The sequence below is a fragment of the Psammomys obesus genome, unplaced genomic scaffold (genome assembly GCF_907164565.1).
Source record: "Psammomys obesus unplaced genomic scaffold, mPsaObe1.curated_primary_1811, whole genome shotgun sequence".
Taxonomy (NCBI): domain Eukaryota; kingdom Metazoa; phylum Chordata; class Mammalia; order Rodentia; family Muridae; genus Psammomys; species Psammomys obesus.
Window position 1 is genome coordinate 1,833,852 of NW_026585691.1, and position 18,992 is coordinate 1,852,843.

The 18,992-nt window shown below is 45.1% G+C and overlaps 1 protein-coding gene across 1 annotated transcript in view; it reads right to left on the reverse strand.

Annotated features, from left to right (window-relative positions):
• Positions 1-16,235, reverse strand: part of Map2k1 (mitogen-activated protein kinase kinase 1) — a 74,562-nt gene extending 58,327 nt beyond the window's left edge. The window contains exon 1 of the mRNA XM_055597123.1: positions 15,838-16,235. Coding sequence (XP_055453098.1) covers positions 15,838-15,917 — 80 coding nt within the window. The 5' untranslated portion in view covers positions 15,918-16,235. The remainder of the gene's footprint in view (positions 1-15,837) is intronic.
• Between the last annotated feature and the right edge of the window lie 2,757 nt (positions 16,236-18,992).

The window sequence follows — 18,992 nt, forward strand, 5'->3', positions numbered from 1 at the left end:
GCAATGACAGAAATGATCCATATGTATGCTATCCAATACAGTCGCCACAGTGACCATTTAAATTTAAAGGCTTTTAAAGGTGACTAGTGCAGCTGAGAAAAACTGGTATTTAAACTGTAATGGATTTCAGTTAACTTAGATATAAGTAGCTCTATGTGGGTAATGTCTCGCTTTGAAAAGTACAAAATCCTCCTGCGCTTTACACAGTAGGGTGGGAAATGATGCTGGTCTAGGCCCACCTAGGCTCTAAACCCAGATCCACAACTTACCAGTTACACAAGCTTATGAAACCACTCAGCTTCCCTGAGTTTCACATCCGCTATTGGTATAATGGACTCCTACAGTTCCTGTAGACTGTCAGTGACTACAGAGACCAAAAGGCCCCCCGTGTGCCAGCTGTCCCTCCAGTTCCCCTTTAGTCTTGACTCCATCTACCCTCCTTCCTGCATGCAGCATTTTTATTACCTTGTAGACTGAAAGCTTTGGTCTCACACATAGCCTTGTCCATTAGGAAAGCAGGAGCTGTTCCAGGACCCCTCCCCCACCAGTGGTGGGCAAGCCTCTGGAAATGCAAAAGCTCAGTGCCTCCGGAACCACTGACTTCCGCACACCCTCTGTCCCCTCTGCTCACATGGTCAGCGGCAATTTACACTCCTCCTGTGACTGTAACCAAGCTGAAACATGACTCAATGCAACCAGAACACCTGTTGCTTGTTCTGGTACTTTCCTAACTCTCTCCCCTTCTCTTCCCCTGCCTAGGATGACATACTGTTTTTTTATATGAAAATTCCTTAGGACTGTTTTCTAATTCCCACACTCTGAAATGGGAATGCGACAAATCCCATTTATGGTTAACCTAGGAGTAACTTCGTTACCAAAACTAAATAAGACAAGAGACTGCTGTAAAGGAAACGCTCCAGTATAAGAATAATAAAAGTAGCTCAGCAGTGGTGGCGCACACCTTTGCTCCCAGCACTCGGAGGCAGAGGCAGTGGATCTCTGAGTTCAAGTCCAGCCTGGTCTACAGAGTGAGTCCAGGACAGCCAGAGCCACACTGAGAAACCCTGTCTCAAAAATCAAAACAAACAACAACAAAAAGAATAATAAAAGTGCTAAAGTCTCTACATTAATGTGAGGTGGTGAGAAACCTAGCCCAGGTAGCCCATTGGTCCTTCCTGAAACTGAGGCACCAGCCAGCCCTGTGGCTTCAAGGACTAAGCTGTTATGTGTATTACACTGATGCGTGTGTCTGTGTGTAGGCGTGTGCCACTGGACAAGGTGTAGACAGGGTCGGCTCTCACCTTCCACCGTGTGGGTCCCAGGGTCATCCAGCAAGGCAGGTGCCCGGAACCGCTCAAACACCCTGCCAGCCCTCAATGACAAACGTTTACTAGTAGACACAAATGAGTCAGAGACACAGACATTTTCTCCAACAGTAGTAATTATTGGGATGTTAAGAGGCTCTTCCCTGCCTATCTCCCTAAAACCATAAAGCTCAAAAGGGCAGGACTTGTGTGTGAATCTGAATAAGCCATTATACAAACATTTAGTTAGCTGGAATTTCTGTTAAGATTCTGAAGTCTCATCTGACAAGGAGACTCTTTGCAGGACTGTTTACCAGAGGGAAGTACAAAGGCAAAGAGGACAAAGAACTTCAACTCCGGACTCACTGTGGTGAAGGTCTTTCATTTTATTTTGTTTTATTTTGTAGTCCTGGTATCAAACCTAGTATCTCATATGATCTACCGTAACTCAGTAAAAAAGGAAATGGAATCACCCTGAATCTATGCAAAACTCTGAGGGCAACAAAGATAGGCTAGTTGGCCAGGCTTGTCCCTTAAACTCCCTGAGTCTGGAGCCCGGGGCAATTTAGTCACTCTGCTAGCTTCTTTCTGAAAGGGGAATGCACCTAAGTGTATCTGAGGTACTGAAATTTTCTTGTGAATAGTTAAGAGTCAGTAAGTCAGTTCCAGAATGGCGTCCATTTCAATGGGACCACTGCCTCTACTTCTACAACTAACAATCCAACAGGCTCGTCCCCTGTCCCATTTTCTTCTCTCTTTATTTTATTTAAAGTCCCAGGCTTTGGCTGGCCTGGAACTTGTTAGGTAGAGTAGGCTGGCTTTGAACTCACAGAGAACAGAGTGCTGAGATTAAAGACATGGAATACCATGACTGGCTCTCCCATTTTCTTACTGTTACATTTACACTTTTTGAAAGACTGACATTATTGCTTGAAAACACTTTTGGATAAAGTTACCAAATATCAGCACTGGGGAAACTTGGCAACGTTCCAAGCCATTGAGTGTCTGAAATCATGCACTATATCCACAAGACAGTTAAAAGTCCACTATCTCCCACCTCAGCCCTGGGAGTGTAGCACCCCCTCCCCTCCTTGGTTAAAGTACCAGGCTTCAGCATGAGGAGTTGCGGGCTCATTCGCTCCAGCAATCTCTCCTATAGAGCTTGTTAGCTAAAAGAATAGATGTGTCCCTACAAGACATCCTCTGGAAGCCTCATCCATGATATTCCTGAGACACAAGAGCTGGCCCTGAGAGCAACCACGACTGTGGATGGGAAATCTGAGTCTTGCAGACAACACCAATAAATCCAAAAATGTATATACAGTCAATCAAAGGTAATACACTTAACAAAGCATACACATGAACACTTCATCCAACTTTAACTACAACTGATTTTTTAAAAACAAATTAAAATGCTCAATTATAATAGCATCAAATATTAACTAAGGACATGAGAACATTACTCAAAAGAAAATCAGATCAGAACGAGAAAGCCAAAACACAAGAACACCTGGTAAGATACCCTGTGAAAATACTGTTTTCTTTAACCCCATCAACTTAAGAAGGAAAAAAAAAGGACTATCCAAACTATTTAAAAAATAAAATATAGTAAGTCAAAATACCACAAGAAACAAGTAAATGTAAGCAAAGGAGTAAATAACATTTAATAAAGTCCAGTAAAACACTAGAACACACGGTGGAAAAAAATTAACTTCAGCTGATACCTCTCTCCAATACACTAATTAATCCCACATGGGACAGACGGAGAGCAAAAAGGAAGCCACATACTCCAGCTGATTTGGAGAAGCAGCAAATTTCTAATGCTGATGAAAAATAGGCTATCCTGTACACATGGCATACTTGTGAAGGTTAAAAAAAGAAAATATAATTCCTTAATACAACAATAAACATACTAAAAACAGTATAATTTAGAAAACTTGACAATCAAAGCACAAGCCAGGCATTGTATGGCACATGCCTGATAGCCCAGCCTTTGGCAGCCTAGGTAAGGTGATCTACCCTTGGTGGCCAATCTGGGCTGCAAGATCCTATCTCAAAATATATATATATAAAATAAAATCAGAAAAGGTTGGGGGTCGCATGTGACTTGTCCAAATGTTCAGCTGGCAAAACAGCACAACCCCAACCTACCTCTCCAGCTTCATCTCCGGTGACCTGTTGGGGTGACTGTTGAAGAGCTGGCCGCCTCGTCCCTCCAGACACTTCTCCAGCTTCCCTCTGCTGTGAACTGCTCTTCTAGCTCTTCCTGCCACGCCCCTCCCCCATTCCCATGGAAATACTAGCTATCCTTCAAGACCCAGTTCAAATGTCATCACCTCAGGGACAGCAGCTCCTCATCTCCCGGATGGCGGGTCGATCCTCCTCGCACGGAGGACTGCTACACGGCTGTCTTTGTACTTCTTTTGGGGTACTTTTCTTACTCTGCAGCCATTTCCCCCCCTGCAGTCACCTCCTTTCCTTTCCATACTGCATCTGAAGACCTTAGAGGCAGAGTCTCTTACGCGTCTGAGTTACCTACAGGCAGCTCCCAGCACAGAAGATCCAGTAAGAACCCAGTAAGTACTAAACTAACATGAAAAGCAGAAAATAATTCCATCTCAAAAATATGGTGAATAAACGGGACAGTGGTGGCTTTCCACTTTAATCCCAGCACTCCGGAGGCAGAAACAATTGGAACTCTGTGAGTTCGAGGCCAGCCTGGTCTACAGACGGAGTTCAGGATCGCCAAGGCTACACAGAAAGAACCTATCTCAAAACAGACAAACAAACAAATAAATAGGTGACTAACTAAAGGAAAGCACTTGGCTATTTAAAGGAGCCCTTATACTGCCTCTGAACTATCAAGAAACTATTAAAAAAAATACCTTAAAAAAAATGTCCTAAGCCTCAGTCTAACCTATTTCTGTAATAACAGAAGTAGCAGGGTTTATTACCTATGATTTGGCAAATAAAATATACTAGTTTGAAAACATTTATCAGAGTATCATTAAGTAATAAAACTCTGGAAATCATGGCTGTGCTGCATAGTTTTCTGTCAACTTGATACAAACTATAGCCACTTGAGAGACAGAAGGCTTAATTAAGAGAACTCGACCATAACATTGGGTGTAGGCAAGTTGTGGAGCAATTCCTTGCGTGTGTGTTTTTCTTTCCTTTCTTATCTTTCTGTTCTTGTTTGTTTTTGAGACAGGGTTTCTCTGTGTAGCCCCAGCTCTGCTGAAACTCACTTTGTAGACAAGGCTGGCCGAGAAATCAGAGACCCAAGAACTGAGAGGTCCACCTGCCTCTGCCTCCAGAGGGCTGGGATTAAAGCCCTGCACCTGGCAGGTGGCCCGTTCTTAATCAGTGATGTGGGAGGACCCAGCCCGCTGTGGTTGCCATCCTGGGTTGGTGGTCCTGGGTTCTGTAAGAAGGCAGGCTGAGCAAGCCACGGAGAGCAACCAGTAAGCAGAACCCCTCAGTGGCCTCTGCGTCAGCTCCTGCCTCCAGGTTCCTGTCCTGCTTGAGTTCCTGCCCTGACTTCCTTTAGTGATTAGACTAAGGAAGTGGAAGCTAAATAAACCCTTTCCTCCACAAGTTGCTTTTGGTAATGGTGTTTCATTACAGTAATAGTCACCCTAACTAAGGCAATGGCACACGTCTTTAATCACAGCACGAGGGAGGCAGAGGTAGGCAGATCTCTTCGATTTTTGAGGCCAGCCTGGTCTACAGAGTGAGTTCCAGGACACTCAGGGCTACATATTGAGACCCTTTCTTAAAAAAAGAAAGAAAGAAAGAAAGAAAGAAAGAAAGAAAGAAAGAAAGAAAGAAAGAAAGAAAGAAAGAAAGAAAGAAAGAAAGAAAGAAAGAAAAAAAAAAAACCACACACACACACACACATGCACACACACACACACAAAAACCCAACATGGAAATTACCTAAATGACCAAGGAAGTCACATGCATACAAAGCCAAACTTTATCACATCTACCCTTCACTAAAAGTGGCAAGTGTAATGAGTGTGTCTATGTGTAAAAGGGGCAACAATCATCAGCTGATCTCAGCTGGCTAAACCAGGCATGGGGCTAGCTAAACCATACATGAGGGCACACACTTATAATCTCAGCTCTTGGAAATCAGAGGCAAAAGATCTCAAATTTGAGGTCAGCCTTTCAACCCTGTCTAAAGCAAAAGATCTGAAAGATGCTGGCTTGGGCCAGTAAGTTTTGGCTCAGCAGGTAAAGGCACTTGAGGCCAAGCCTGTTCAACCCCTGGGAATTACCTGGTAGGAGAGAACCCGCTCTGGCAAGTTGTGTTCTTGCTAAATAAATAAATAGTTAAAAATGAAAGTACATAACAGAATAAGCAAAGGTGGAGAATTTGGTGGGTGCAGGTTCTTAAAAGACTGTTTATATATCAAGATTTCTAGAGTTGGCCTAGAAGGTCAACTATTCAAAGAGAAAAGGTCACAGTGCTTTGTTTAGCTCCCATGCCCCTACTTAATCTGACTCCTCTCTGACATCAAAGCAGGATGCCCCTGACAAAGATGGGGAGAAATCTGAGGCAGGATCAACATTTCAAGTCTGGCCCTTTACCAGGACTCAGAACACCTGTGCTTTTAAAACAGAACTCCATTCATTCAGACAAAGTTAACTCAGCAAAGAGGTAAAATCAGCCTCCCAACAGCTTTCCTAGCATCTAGGACAACAGAACCAGGGCACAGAGCATGAGGTCAAAAACAAATAAATAAATGGACACAGCTCAACAAAAGTACTGCCTGGTACTGGAAACCTAGCAAACTTCCCAGGCTACTAAAGTCACGGATCTTAAAGGACCTACACTCCCTTTATTAAACCAGCATTAATTCCTACAACAATCTAAACATTTGTCCTTATACCCACAGAAAAGTGTAGTCCTCAACTCTCAAGGAATCTTCTCTTTGCAAGAAAGACTATTACAGAAAACCACAACCAATCAAAATGCAGTCACAAAGCCCAGTCCCAAAGACATCTACAAAGCACTCTCACACCTAGAACTCAGGGAATACTGTAGAAGAGGGGGTGGAAACACATGCCAATGCACATGCCAAAGCAGACACAGGGAAAGCCCAGGAGGCCTCAACCCTATACAAAGACCTACAGGCAACTAGAGAATGCTAAGAGCGGGATGAATCGTTTTCTCCAGGGAAGAGCACATTGATTATCCAATACCAAAAAGCCGGCCCTGAAAACGTACATATGAATAACATACAAACTGAATAGGTTATACCTAGGAATATGTATGTATATACATATATGTAACCACAATTAATGAAAAAGGAGGCAATGGATTTGAAATAGAGCAAGGAAGGGTATATGGAAGGGTCTGGAGAGAGAAATGATGTAATTATATTTATTGAAAAAAAATTTAAACGAAAGTTGGGGGAAAATATCCGTAGTAAGTGGCAACAAAAAAGCTGGATAGTTTTAAAAAACTGGAATCCTTAAATTTCTTCTCAGGCCTACTTCATTGGCTTCCCATCCATGAGTTTTCTGGATTCAGTTTCTCAAAATGTCTGCAAGATTCACCATTGCTTGACCCAGACTTCATGATGCTGGTGGAATCAACCACTCACACTGGGAAAGGTATCACGGAATCTGAAGGGCTCTCATAGTCTGGAATAGAGCAAACACGGTTCTAGCAAGCCTTGCCCTCCCCCTACTCCCTCTGCCTTGCTTAAACAAGATTAAATTCCTAAAACTAGCCACCAAGGACTATTTCCTTAATTGGCCACTTCCTCCTCCTGAGGCTGACCACCAAGGTCCAGCTACCAAAGTATTGATAGCACTCAAAAGCCCCCTTTCCGCTCACCTAATTAACACACCCAATCAAAATTAAACACCTCATTATAACACAGGGTTTCCCTTTTCCCTTCCTAAATTTCCATTTACCTATGGGCCACATCTGTCTCCGCTCTATCCAGAGGCAGTCCTTTGTCCCTCCCAGGCAAATATCCCTTGTTCCTTTTCCCTTCTCCCTAGTCCTCTGTCTCCTGTCTTTGTCTCCTATCCCCTGCCCTTTGTCCCTCTGGGGCAAATAAATCTCCTTTGTGTTGAGATTTTGGTATTGGTGTGTCCAGTCCTTTCAGAGTTTGTGAAACTCTGAAACAGAGGTGGTTGTTGTTGTGTTTATTTTGTTTTTGTCCTTTGAGATAGGACCTCACTAAATTATCCAGACTGGTCTTCCACTCTTGAGCTCAGGCCATTCTCCTACCTCTCACACTCCTGAGTAGCTAGAAATCAAGTATGCAGCACCAAGCCAGGTTTGGTCTTCTTAACTCTGCTAAATACCTCATCAGTACTGTCAACCCAGAGGCCCACACAGGGTGTTTCCCTACCAAGTGAAGGAGAAAAATATGTAAATTAAAAATTGTATGATGATGTAATATGTGTAAATATATACAATTCATTAAAAACAATGACACTAAAATTAAAGCGGTAGTACAGACCTGTATCCCCAGGAGGCTGAGGCAGGAGGCTCATGAGTGTAAGGCCTGCCAGCCCTACAGAGTTCAAGTCTAGCCTGGGTCACTCAGTGTTATTCCAATAGCCTGCTTCTAGGTTGCCTAGCAACCTCTGATGCCTTCATCTGCCACTGCAGGGTGCTCACCAGATATACACCAGATAAAAAGGACCAGCCCACCATCGCTGTTTCTCCCTCTCTCCCTCTGTCTGTCTGTCTCTGTCTCTCCCCTACCCCTTTCCCACAATAAATCTCCTTCATACCAGATCTGTTCTGTGGCAATATAACACTGAGACCCTCTCTCAAAATGAAAACATTAAAAAAGAGCAGAAAGAGGGGGCGGGAGAGATGGCTCAGAGATTAAGAACACTGGCTGTTCTTCCTAAAGGTCCTGAGTTCAATTCCCAGCAACCACATGGTGGCTCATAACCATCTGTAGTGAGATCTGGTGCGCTCTTCTGGCATGCAGCATAGTGGGAGAGTGTTGAATAAGACCCTAGGTTTGAACCACAGCACCACAAACTAAGAAAGAAAGAAGCAGCAATCAACAATGCAGCAAAGTGAAGCAGGATATTAAAGGCTCAAGTGAGCCTGACCAGACAGGCTAAGGAACAGTGTGCTGAGGGAAAGTCAGGCCAGTAAAGGAGCAACTTGAGTAGGGCATGACTAGATAAACTTGGGAAACAGGAAAATCAAACTGAATGGATAGTATGCAAGGGCCAGTCTCTCTCTTTCTTTCAAAGGTGCATCAATACATGAGAGTAAAATGTTGTGTCTCATGAGACTGGGTCTCATCAGGTAGCCCAGGCTGCCTCAAACTACATAGCTGCAGATGACCTGGAGCTCCTATTTCCCTTATGCCTTTACTTGCAAGTACTCTGCCCAGTCTATTCAGTGCTGGAGATCAAACCCAAGGCATCGTGAAGGCTAGGGACGCACTCTACCACGTGAGCCATTCCCCGTCCCAGGCTGTAATTTTTGAGTCTTCACCACACCGTGTCCGCCAAAACAGCAGACATTCTTCTCAGACACACACCTCACAAGACCTTACTTTGCACCTGATCTGTTCTAAAGGACAGCACCAGTGTTAGGAATTGCTTTAATGAATCAAGGAAGCATCCAAGTTCAAAATTCAGTGCAAAACCAATTCAAAACCTCCAAGTAATCATGTCACAGGCACATAAAGCAGACATGGCAGTAACCTATCTATAACCACACGACTCGGGAGGCAGAGATAGGAGGATGGAGAGTTCCAGACCAGCCTACGCAGCAAGCACTTTTCTCAGCCGGGTGTGGTGCACATGCCTTTCATCCCAGCACTTGGGAGGCAGAGACAGGCACATATCTCCGAGTTCAAGGACAGCCTGGTCTACAGAGTGATTTCTAGGACAGTCAGGGCTACACAGAGAAACCCTGTTTTGAAAAACCAAAAAGAATCTTCCAGGACTGCTAAGACCATAGAATACAGAAGTAATGAAACAATTCATTTTTTTTGTTGTTTGGGTATTTGTCTTTGATATTTTTGAACATTTTATTTATTAACTGTATGTGTATGTTTTGCCTGAACGTACATCTGTGCATCACCTCCATATAGTAGTGCCCATGAGGCCAGGAAATGCTGGATCTCTTGGGACTCAAGTTATAGAAGTTGTGAGCCGCCGCACTAGTCTTCTGGAAAAGCAGTCATGTGCTCTTCACCACTGAGCTGCCTCTAACCCCTTATTTTTGAGGCAGGAACTATGTCTCCCTGGCGGGCCTGCAGCTTGCTATTCAGACCAAGCTGGCCTCAGACTCATAGAGAGCTGCCTGTCTCTGAGCCCAAAGCACTGGGATTAAAACCATGTGCCACCGTGCCTAGCTTAAAATTTAAGGTAGAAGCCGGGCAGTGGTGGTGCACACCTTTAATCCCAGCACTCGGGAGGCAAAGGCAGGTGGATCTCTGTGAGTTTGAGGCCAGCCTGGTCTACAAAACGAGTCTAGGACAGCCAGTGCCACAGAGAAAAACCCTGTCTCAAACAACCTAAATAAATAATTAAAATTAAATAATTAAGATAGAACCTGTACAATCACTTCATCAGCAGATGACTACTGAGTACCTACTATGTGCCAGATGCTGTTCTACAAGCTGCATAAAGACAAAGCAAAGGCCCAGCCATGAAAAAGTCTGCACTTCAGTAAGGGCAGATGACAGCTAGACATGGTCTATGCAATATTAGCGGTCAGCAGTACAAACAAACAACAAAAAACAGACAAAATAAAAGGGTAGAGAATGAAGGGAAAAGTTCAAGCATCAGTCACTCTAAGATGGAGATGTGCCTAACCTATAGTGCAGAGGACTCTGAAGCCCAGCAGAAAAAAACAGACGACCTGACTAGGTCAAGATAGGTTGGTCAGGGTGAACCATTAACATCCCACTTCACAGATAAGGAAACTTACAATAAAAATACAAGGGACTTGCCTGTCATCAAACAGAAGTTAAGTCCTGGGAAATAGCTGACCTCAGCACCTCCATTTCTACTCAGAACACACGGCTTCTCAAAAGATTAAAAGCACTGTTTTGAAGAAAACGAAGAAAGCCAGAAAGATGGCTCCTCAGGTAAGGGCACTAGCACCAAACACAGCAACCTAAGTTTAAAGCCTGGGACCCATGGAGTAGAATAGACCCTGGAAGCTGCCCTCTGACCCTCACTGGTGTGTGTGGCACACACAAAAGTTATAGATAAAAAAATGTATAAAAAAAATCACAGACAAGTTTCAAAATGCAGAAAAGAAATGTGAGTCTAAAAGCCGGGCACAGTGACGCATGCCTGTAATCCCAGCACTCAGAGAGGCAGACACAAATGGATCTCTGAGTTCCAAGCCAGCCTGGTCTAGAAAGTGAGTCCAGGACAGCCAAGGCTACACAGAGAAAGCCTGTCTCCAAAAACCAAAAAAAAAAAAAAAAAAAAAAAAAAGAAAGAAAGAAAAAAAAATGTGACCGTTTCTAAGGAAAGCCGTTCCCGACACAGGGCTTTAAACCTATATGGAAGGAGAAAGCGCCAAGTCACAGACAACATATGTGCAGCTATTTGTGCTCCGCTATAAAGTTTTAAGGGCAATTTTCTTTTACACTTGTTTTGTTTTTGTTTTCATTTTTTTCTTTTGCTATTTTAAAACACCAGCAATGATTTTCTTCAAAAACTTGCTTGATACACATCTTTATGTTATTTACAACCATGTCCACATTTTGTAAACAGTGAAATAGTTCTCACTTGTTTTCTGTATATTAGCAAAGCTGACTCCTCCACACTCAACAGCCACAGCTGCCTTGTGGAAAGAGGTTTCTTAAAATCTCAGCCTCTTCAGTAACTGCCTGAAACGTAGAAACCCAGCACATTTTGAATGGCTGCCTCCAGACCAGGGCCACCTGTAACAGTACTTCAGGTGCCTGCAATTGTAAAGCTGGGAGCAGTTACCAACCACTGTGACATGGATATATGCCCCATACCTTCTGACCTGTTTTTTAACAAATATGGTTTTGTCTATTCAAAACTTCTGTATCACTGAACTCATTGTAAAAACATACAATTGTCTGTTTTACTGTATAAAGTGGCCTATGAAGTATTCCTCAAATAAATTCCCATTTTATATGTGAAAAGCAGTAATAAATAAAAATGTAGAATAAACTATATAAAGAAAATAAAGGCTGGGTGTGGTGGCACACACTTTTAATCCCAACACTGGGAAGAGAGAAGCAAGCAAATCTCTGTGAGTTTAAGGCCAGCCTGGTCTATTTCATGAGTTCCAAAACAGCCAAGACTGCACAGTGAGACTCTGGCTCCAAAAAAATGAGGCAGGGTTTCTCTGTGTCACCCTGACTGTCCTGGACTGGCTCTGTAGACCAGGCTAGCCTCAAATTCAAGAGATCTGCCTGCCTCTGCCTCATATTAGAAATCTTATTGGCCCATTGGTTCGTTCAACAACTGTGTACCTATACTGTCCCAGATACAATTCTAGTTTTTGTTTACAGAGTGTTTAGTCAAAAGAAGGGAAACTCAGTGCTTACCATTTACGATGTAAAGGACTTTTATAATTTATTTATTTTTATTTTTGGGTGCATTGATGTTTTGCCAGCATGGATGTCTGTATGCAGGTGTCCAGGTCCCCTGAAACTGAAGTTACAGACAGTTGTAAACTGCCATGTAGGTGCTGGCAATCAAACTTGGAAGAGCAGTTAGTGCTCTTAACCACTGAGCCATCCCTCCAGCTCCATGTAAAGGATTTTTAAATTCCCGTGTTAAAAAAATACTAATAAATATTATATATATTATATATGTGTGTGTATATATATATATGTTGGAACTCTATATTGTTTTGTTGTCATTTTTGGTTTTTTGAGACAGGATTTCTGTGTGGCCTTGGCTTTTCTGGACTCATTTTGTAGACCAGGCTGGCCTCAAACTCAAAGAGATCTGCCTGCCTCTGCCTCCCAGAGTGCTGGGATTACAGGTCTGTGCCATTGTGTACGGGTGGAACTGTATCTTAATGTATGTGTCGGACTCTGAGTTCAGTCCCCAGTACTTAAAAAAAAAAAAAAAAAGCAAACAAAAACCAAAAATCACAATATCACAATGGTAGGTAAGTCTCATTAAAACATGAAGAGATATGAAGAAGGGACATACTTTTGGTCGTCTATAAGGACAGGATTTTTAACCAAAGGTGAGAATTGCTTCTTTTCTAGCAAGAAAGAAAAAATGGATTAACTACAAAGAAAACAGTATGTACAAAGGCCAGGAGGGAGTACGGCCCATCTCTGGAGGAAGCGAAAGAGGGCAAGAGAAAGAAGCCACAGGAAATGTGGTTAGAGAAGGGAGTGGTGGGGGCGCAGGCAGGGATAGGGGCGCAGGCAGGCAACTCAGAGTTCCTCAGCCCAGCAGGAGGAGTTGGGACTTTATTCTAACTGCAATGGAATGGGGAGGGCACAGTGACGCAATCTTACTTCTAATTTATTTCATTATAATACTTAGGAGTCTAGCAATATGCTCCCATATTTTAAGTAAAAAAGATTATTTCTATAGTTTTCCCTAGGGACCCATATTACTACAGGGCCCATATTACTAGCTTCTTCCTAGGATGAGTAAGTGTTATATCAACAGCAAGCTCAGGGTGCCTGAGGAAAAGCAACCTTGACAGTTTGACACCAAGAATTCTTCACCCATCAGTGGGTATTTTCTTCTTCCTCTTTTTTACTTCACATTGTCTCATGTTTGAAATAGGCCATGGTGTAAGCACAAAGATCAGAAGCACCAGGGTTTTTTCTGCTGACAGTTCAAGATAGGAGGCTCTGCTTGAGAAACACAGCCCTGGGTGAGATGTGAACACACCCCTGGGTGAGAGGTGAGGTTGTGTACAGCTCACTGTGCACCCTCACCATCAGTGCTAGGAAACAAGGGGAACAGTCCCTGTTTGTCTGCAGCAGCCTACACAGAAATGTGTCCTACTGTCACCCAGCAATGAGTCATGGAGGTAGACACAGATTGCACAGAAAACCAAGCTAAGGGTTGTTTGTCCAGAGGCACCTTAACACGCCCATCCACCGCCACCAACGGACATGGCCTGTCAAGCAGCCTTCTCAGCACCAATACAAGGCGCCAGAGGTGGGCAGTCTGGGAAGGCTCATTCAACCACAATGAAGCGCTCTAAGTTGGCTCTATCATTCGGACCACCTGCTATGAAAAAAATAAACAAGTAAGCCTAGGCTCAGAGATTATAAGAGACTTTTTCAGGCTCACACTCACAAAACTGCAAGTAACAGAACCAGCTTCAAGTCCAGCCTGATCCAGCACACAACCTCTAAAGCTAACTACTGTTAAAAACCTCACAATCCCATCCAAATTTTTCTGCCATCAACTCAAGAGGTAGTTTCTTCTTAGATTCCTGATTCTGTTTCTAAAACAAAACAAAAACATAGATGGGATGGGGGGAAAAAAAAAACAGCTGGGAATGGCGGTATATGCCTGTAATCTAGCACTTGGGATACAGAGGCAGATGGACCTTTTCAAGTTAGAGGTCAGCCTGGTCTATACAGTGAGTTCCAGCACAGTCAAAACTCCATAGCGAGACCCTATCTCAAACAAACAAAAAACTTAATTAAGAAATTATTTTATTATTACGTATAAGTGTGAGCATGCACATTCCACAGTTATTTGTGTTGAGGTCAAGGGATAACTTTCAGGAGCTGATTCTCTACATCTACTGCAGGATCTGGGGACGAACTCAGGTCATCAGGTTTGCCCGGCATGCACTTTTACAGGGTCCCTCCTCTGGTACCCTACTCAGTTCTTTTTATGAGCCTCCCTTCCCTTTACAAGAGTACAGCTACAATATCAGAATGTACAAGAGAATGACAACAGGTATTTCCACTTCCAAACTCAAAAGATTTGAAGGAAGATAAGGCCCTAACCTTTGACAAGACTCCACAGTGAACAAACCTTATCCCAAGGGCTGGACAGATGGCTCAGCAGTTTGGAGTTAAGAGCCATTACTGTTTTTGTAGGGGACAGGGGACCTGAGCTCAGTTTGCAGCACCCATGGCTCACAACTGCCTCTAACTAGTCCAGGGAATCTGATGCTTCTGGCAACGGCACTCGTGCGCAGGCCCTCATGCAGACACAATACACACCCACAATTAAAAGTACAATAATTAAAAATAAAAAGCTTGTGCTAATCCAACATCATAGCAACTGCCCGCCCATAACTCCAGCTCTCAGGAAGGTAAGTCAGGAGAATTTCAAGTTCTGTACCAGCTTGGGTTACATATACACACCCTGCCCATCCCACTCCAACCTCTCACATAAATGTCTGTCCTGAAAATAGTTACCGAAGAATACCTTCCTGGAAAGGGGGGGGGGGGGGGGAGAGGAGGCTTGCTGTCTGTTTTACTAGGGGCAAAATGCTATACACACAAACTGAACAAGCGCTAGTAATGCTGCCCCAACTCAATATCAAGGACAACTCCCATGGGTCCGAGATGGACCTAAAGAAGAGATGTCTGGAGCAGGTCTTAATAACCTGGCTAAGCTCACACAAGTCCACTACCAGCCCTGCCATCACGGCCGTTATCAATGAAAAATACAATAACAACAGGTCCCAAGTGGTTAAAATCTAGAGAAAGAAGGGAGTTACCATACTCTCCAAAGGGCAGAATGTCCGAAGCTACTTTCATTTTGTCAGATACCTCAAGTCTCCTGTTGTCAGGTAATGATAAAGAATTTAATCTGTTCTAGCTATTTCTCCACCTAGTAGGAGGAAGCCAACAGATGGGCTCAGAAACCCACCTTATGAAATAAACTGCTGTCTGTAAACAATACTGGCTGCTGCAGATACTGAGCACCTTTGGTTTTATTTCCATGGTCAAGGTTCTTATGTCTGGGGCCAATTTCCGGCTCGCGGTCAAAAAAGCAAAGCCAGGAGACTACCTGGTGAGGGGACGAACTGTTGCATGACCGGACAGACAAGGAAAAGACTCTTCTCTCGAGCAAGGCAGTTCCCCAGAAAGGCCACGGATAGGGAGTCCCCAAAGTGAGCCAGAGGAAAGCCATGGGGAAGTCTGCACACACGCCCCCGCTGGCCAGGCGATCAACCGGCCACAAGGCCCCACAGGTGTCAGGCACCAAAAGTAATGGGGCTCACCCATCCCAAGTCCACACTCAGACCCCGAGGAGGTCTCAAAGACGCAGAAGCGACCTAAATTTGCTCTGCTTCCCATTACAGGCCAGAATCCAAGAGACTGCCCTTTAGGCAATAGCAGGGGAGACTATGTTTAGTTTTCTTAGGCGAAGACTGACATCGGTGGCCAGGGGCGACACACCGGGTTGGGAGATAGAGGGGATCGGGACTCGCAGGGTGCACGGCCGGTGTGAGTCAGGCGCGCAATCAGTGCTTAGTCACCGATAGCCCGACAGCCAGAGTTCCTCGACCCCCGCCAGCAGGGCCGTACGTGACGGAGCCGAGCCTGGCAGTGGCGGCCTCCCGGCCACTCCCGGTACTCACTCGGCCGAGCTGGTCCCGTTAACCGCCGAGCCATCGGGGGCCGGGTTCAGCTGGATGGGCGTCGGCTTCTTCTTGGGCATCTTGCAGCGGGGAAACAGCCTGCAACTCAGCAGGGAGCGCGCGGCCGCTTCTCGCTTCCTCCCTCGGCTCTGCCCTTAGTCCGGGCGGCTGTCTGTGCCGCGCTCCCGGGACCCTCCGCCCAACCCACGCGGAGAACCCGCTGCGTGCGTTCGGCGGCCCGGGACTCTTCTGTCTCCGCGCGCGCGTTCCTCGGCTCCGGCGGCCCCGCTGCGCACTCCCCACAGCTCAGCTACAGCCCCGACCACGGAGAAAGTACAAGCCACGGCCGCCACCGCGCACCCCGACGCCGCGCACAGACGTCCCAGTGAAGACCGGAGGGCGGAGGAGGGGCGGGGAAACGGACAAGCCCCGCCTCCGCTGGGCTGCAGCGCTTCCCTCACGCCCGCCTGACTCCGCCTCCGCGCTTCCCCGACAGCCAATGGGAGCTGACCTCAGCGGCAGATGACGCGGAAATACGTCACGGGGGCGCGGCGCGCTGGCCTCGGGGCGGGGTCAAAGGCAGGCTTTCCGGCGCCCTCTGCTGACCAGCCGTACCCAGGTGGGTGCCGAAGGTGTTTGCGCGTAGGTTAATGCCTCGGCTTGGTGCTGCGCGGCCTCCTTATCTTCTTCCCTGGGCTGGGTCATGGTGACCCAGAAACAAGTACAAAATTAAAAAAAAGGACCCCTTTACGTGTCCTGAGGCCAGGCGGGATAGAGTAACAGATTCTAACACCGGAGGCAGAGGCAGGCTGATGTCTATGCGTTTGAGGACAGCTTGGTCTACAGAGCAAGTCCAAGGCCAGTCAGGTATACATTGTGAGACCCTGTCTCAAAATAAAAGAAAACTTGTCAAGAGACTCCTTACGCCAAACTGGCATGTATTTTTCTATTTTAATTCTGCTCAAATAGATGTAGACAGCTACATCTGTGCTAATGAGGTGGTAAACTGGTGCAGCCTATTTTGAGAGCAGATTGAAATCTAATTAATGGGTCAGCCAACCTAAATGGAACCGATTGCACATCCTCTTTTTTTGTTTTCCAAGCCGTAAAAACTCTCCTTCAAGCCTGGACAGAGAGTACAGAAGTTGAGACTGTTTGCTGCTCTTGCAGGAGTCTGAGTTGGGTTCATGTTTGGGCAATTCACAACCACCTGTAGCTCCAGCTCAGGGATCCAATGTCTTTGGCCTCTGAGGTATTTGTACTTTTGTGCACATACCTAGCCACACACATACAAGCATCATTAAAAATAAAATCAGGCACACACCTTTAATCCAAGTACTCAGGAGGCAGAGACAGGAAGATCTCTGAGTTTGAGGCCAGCCACATCTACAAAGTAAGTTCCAGGACAGGCAAAGCTACACAGAGAAACCTGTCTTGAAATACCAAAATGATGATGATGTTATGATAATTATAATAATAAATAAAATAAATCTTAAAAAAGTAAATTCAGCACTGCATAAATAGGTATAGTGGGGCCTACACTCAGCAAATGGAGACCAGAGGATCAGAAAGCCATCCTCAGGTACCCAGCAAGTTCAAGCCTAACCTAAGCCACAAAAGACTCTGTCTACCCTGGGCCCCCACCCAAAGACCCTGAGTTTAGTCTACAGACTTTCCATTTAAGCTGCCAGCACCAAGATAAACAAGTATTAATTCATCCTATCATTCTTTGATACTTGTTGGAGCATAAGATGGGAATTGATCAAATAGTTCAGTGGTTCATATATCTTCACAATGAGGCTGGGCAGTATAGAATGGTCATAGCCTCAGCATAGACTTTTTGGTTAAATACAAAGAGGTGGAACATTAAGGGAAAAAATGCAGTTTCAGGAGCTAGAGGCATGGCTCAATGGTTAGAGGACTTGTTGCTCTTGCTGAGAGCCCAGGTTTGTTCCCAGCACCTGCATGGTGGTTCACATGTATCCAGCCCTCCAGTTCCAGGACAGCCCCATTCTCTGCTGGCCTCCAAGGGCACCAGGCACACATGTGAAACACATATGTACATGCCCGCAAAACACACACATAAAACAAAATAAATAAGTCACTGAAAATGCACATTCAAACTTCCTCTTTTTAAACTACTCAGTCTTGAGCCAAGTGGTGGTACATGCATTTGATCTCAGCACTCGGGAGGCAGGGGCAGGCAAATCTCTGAGTTCCAGGCCAGCCTGGTCTACAGAGCAAGTTCCAGGACAGCCAGGGCTACACAGAGAAACTCTTGTCTCGAAAAACAAAACTGCTCAGACTTAAAGATACTAGTCATAAGGAACAAATAAGCATCTGCGCTGGGCGTTCCAGGGCAAGTGTGAGCCACCTAGCAGGCAAGGAGGCTTTAGAGAGTGGAGGGAGGAGACCTAACTTCCAGGCAGAGAGGAAGCCCTAAGTGGGATTTTTTTCTAGTAGCCAAAGAGCTCCAAGTCCAGCCAGCAAGACATCCAGGTGAGGAAGGCCTGGCAATTTAGATGGAAGGTTGTTTATGTACAACACGGTTGATCAAATAGCTAGTATGATAAATACAACTGCATTAGTTACTGTCCTCTTAGCACTTAAAGCAGGATAGGCTCATGTCTTCGTGGTAGGAAAACACGGTGGCAGGAGCCTGAGGTGACAGCATCCATGGTCAGGAAGCTCAGAGATGGAAACAGTTTCAGTTCTCTTTCTCCTTTTCACTTAGTGGTGGACCCCAGCCCATGGAATAGTGTCATCCACATTTAGCGTGGGTGTTCCCTCTTGAGTTAACCCGAGCTAGAGGCTCCCTCATAGACGTGCCCAGAGGGTTATCTCGGACAGGTCTCGATCCTGTAAAGTTGACAATATCAAGTATCCCATGCATGGAACAGATGTGTATGTTAGGGGTAGAAGATAAAGTTAAAGGAATTTAGGGAGAAATTTTTTTTCTTGAGTGTGCATTTGAAATGTTTAGGCCTGTGGTCTTGGTATTTGGAAGAGGGGTGTGTCCCAGAACAAGGGAAAGGGGAATAGATCCCACCATCAGGAATAGGAAGGAAATGGGTGTTTCCTCAAGATCTATACCCAAGACAGCCCCAAGTCTCACGGACTGCTTCAGCTAGGCTCGCACTTTCCTAGCCACAGAT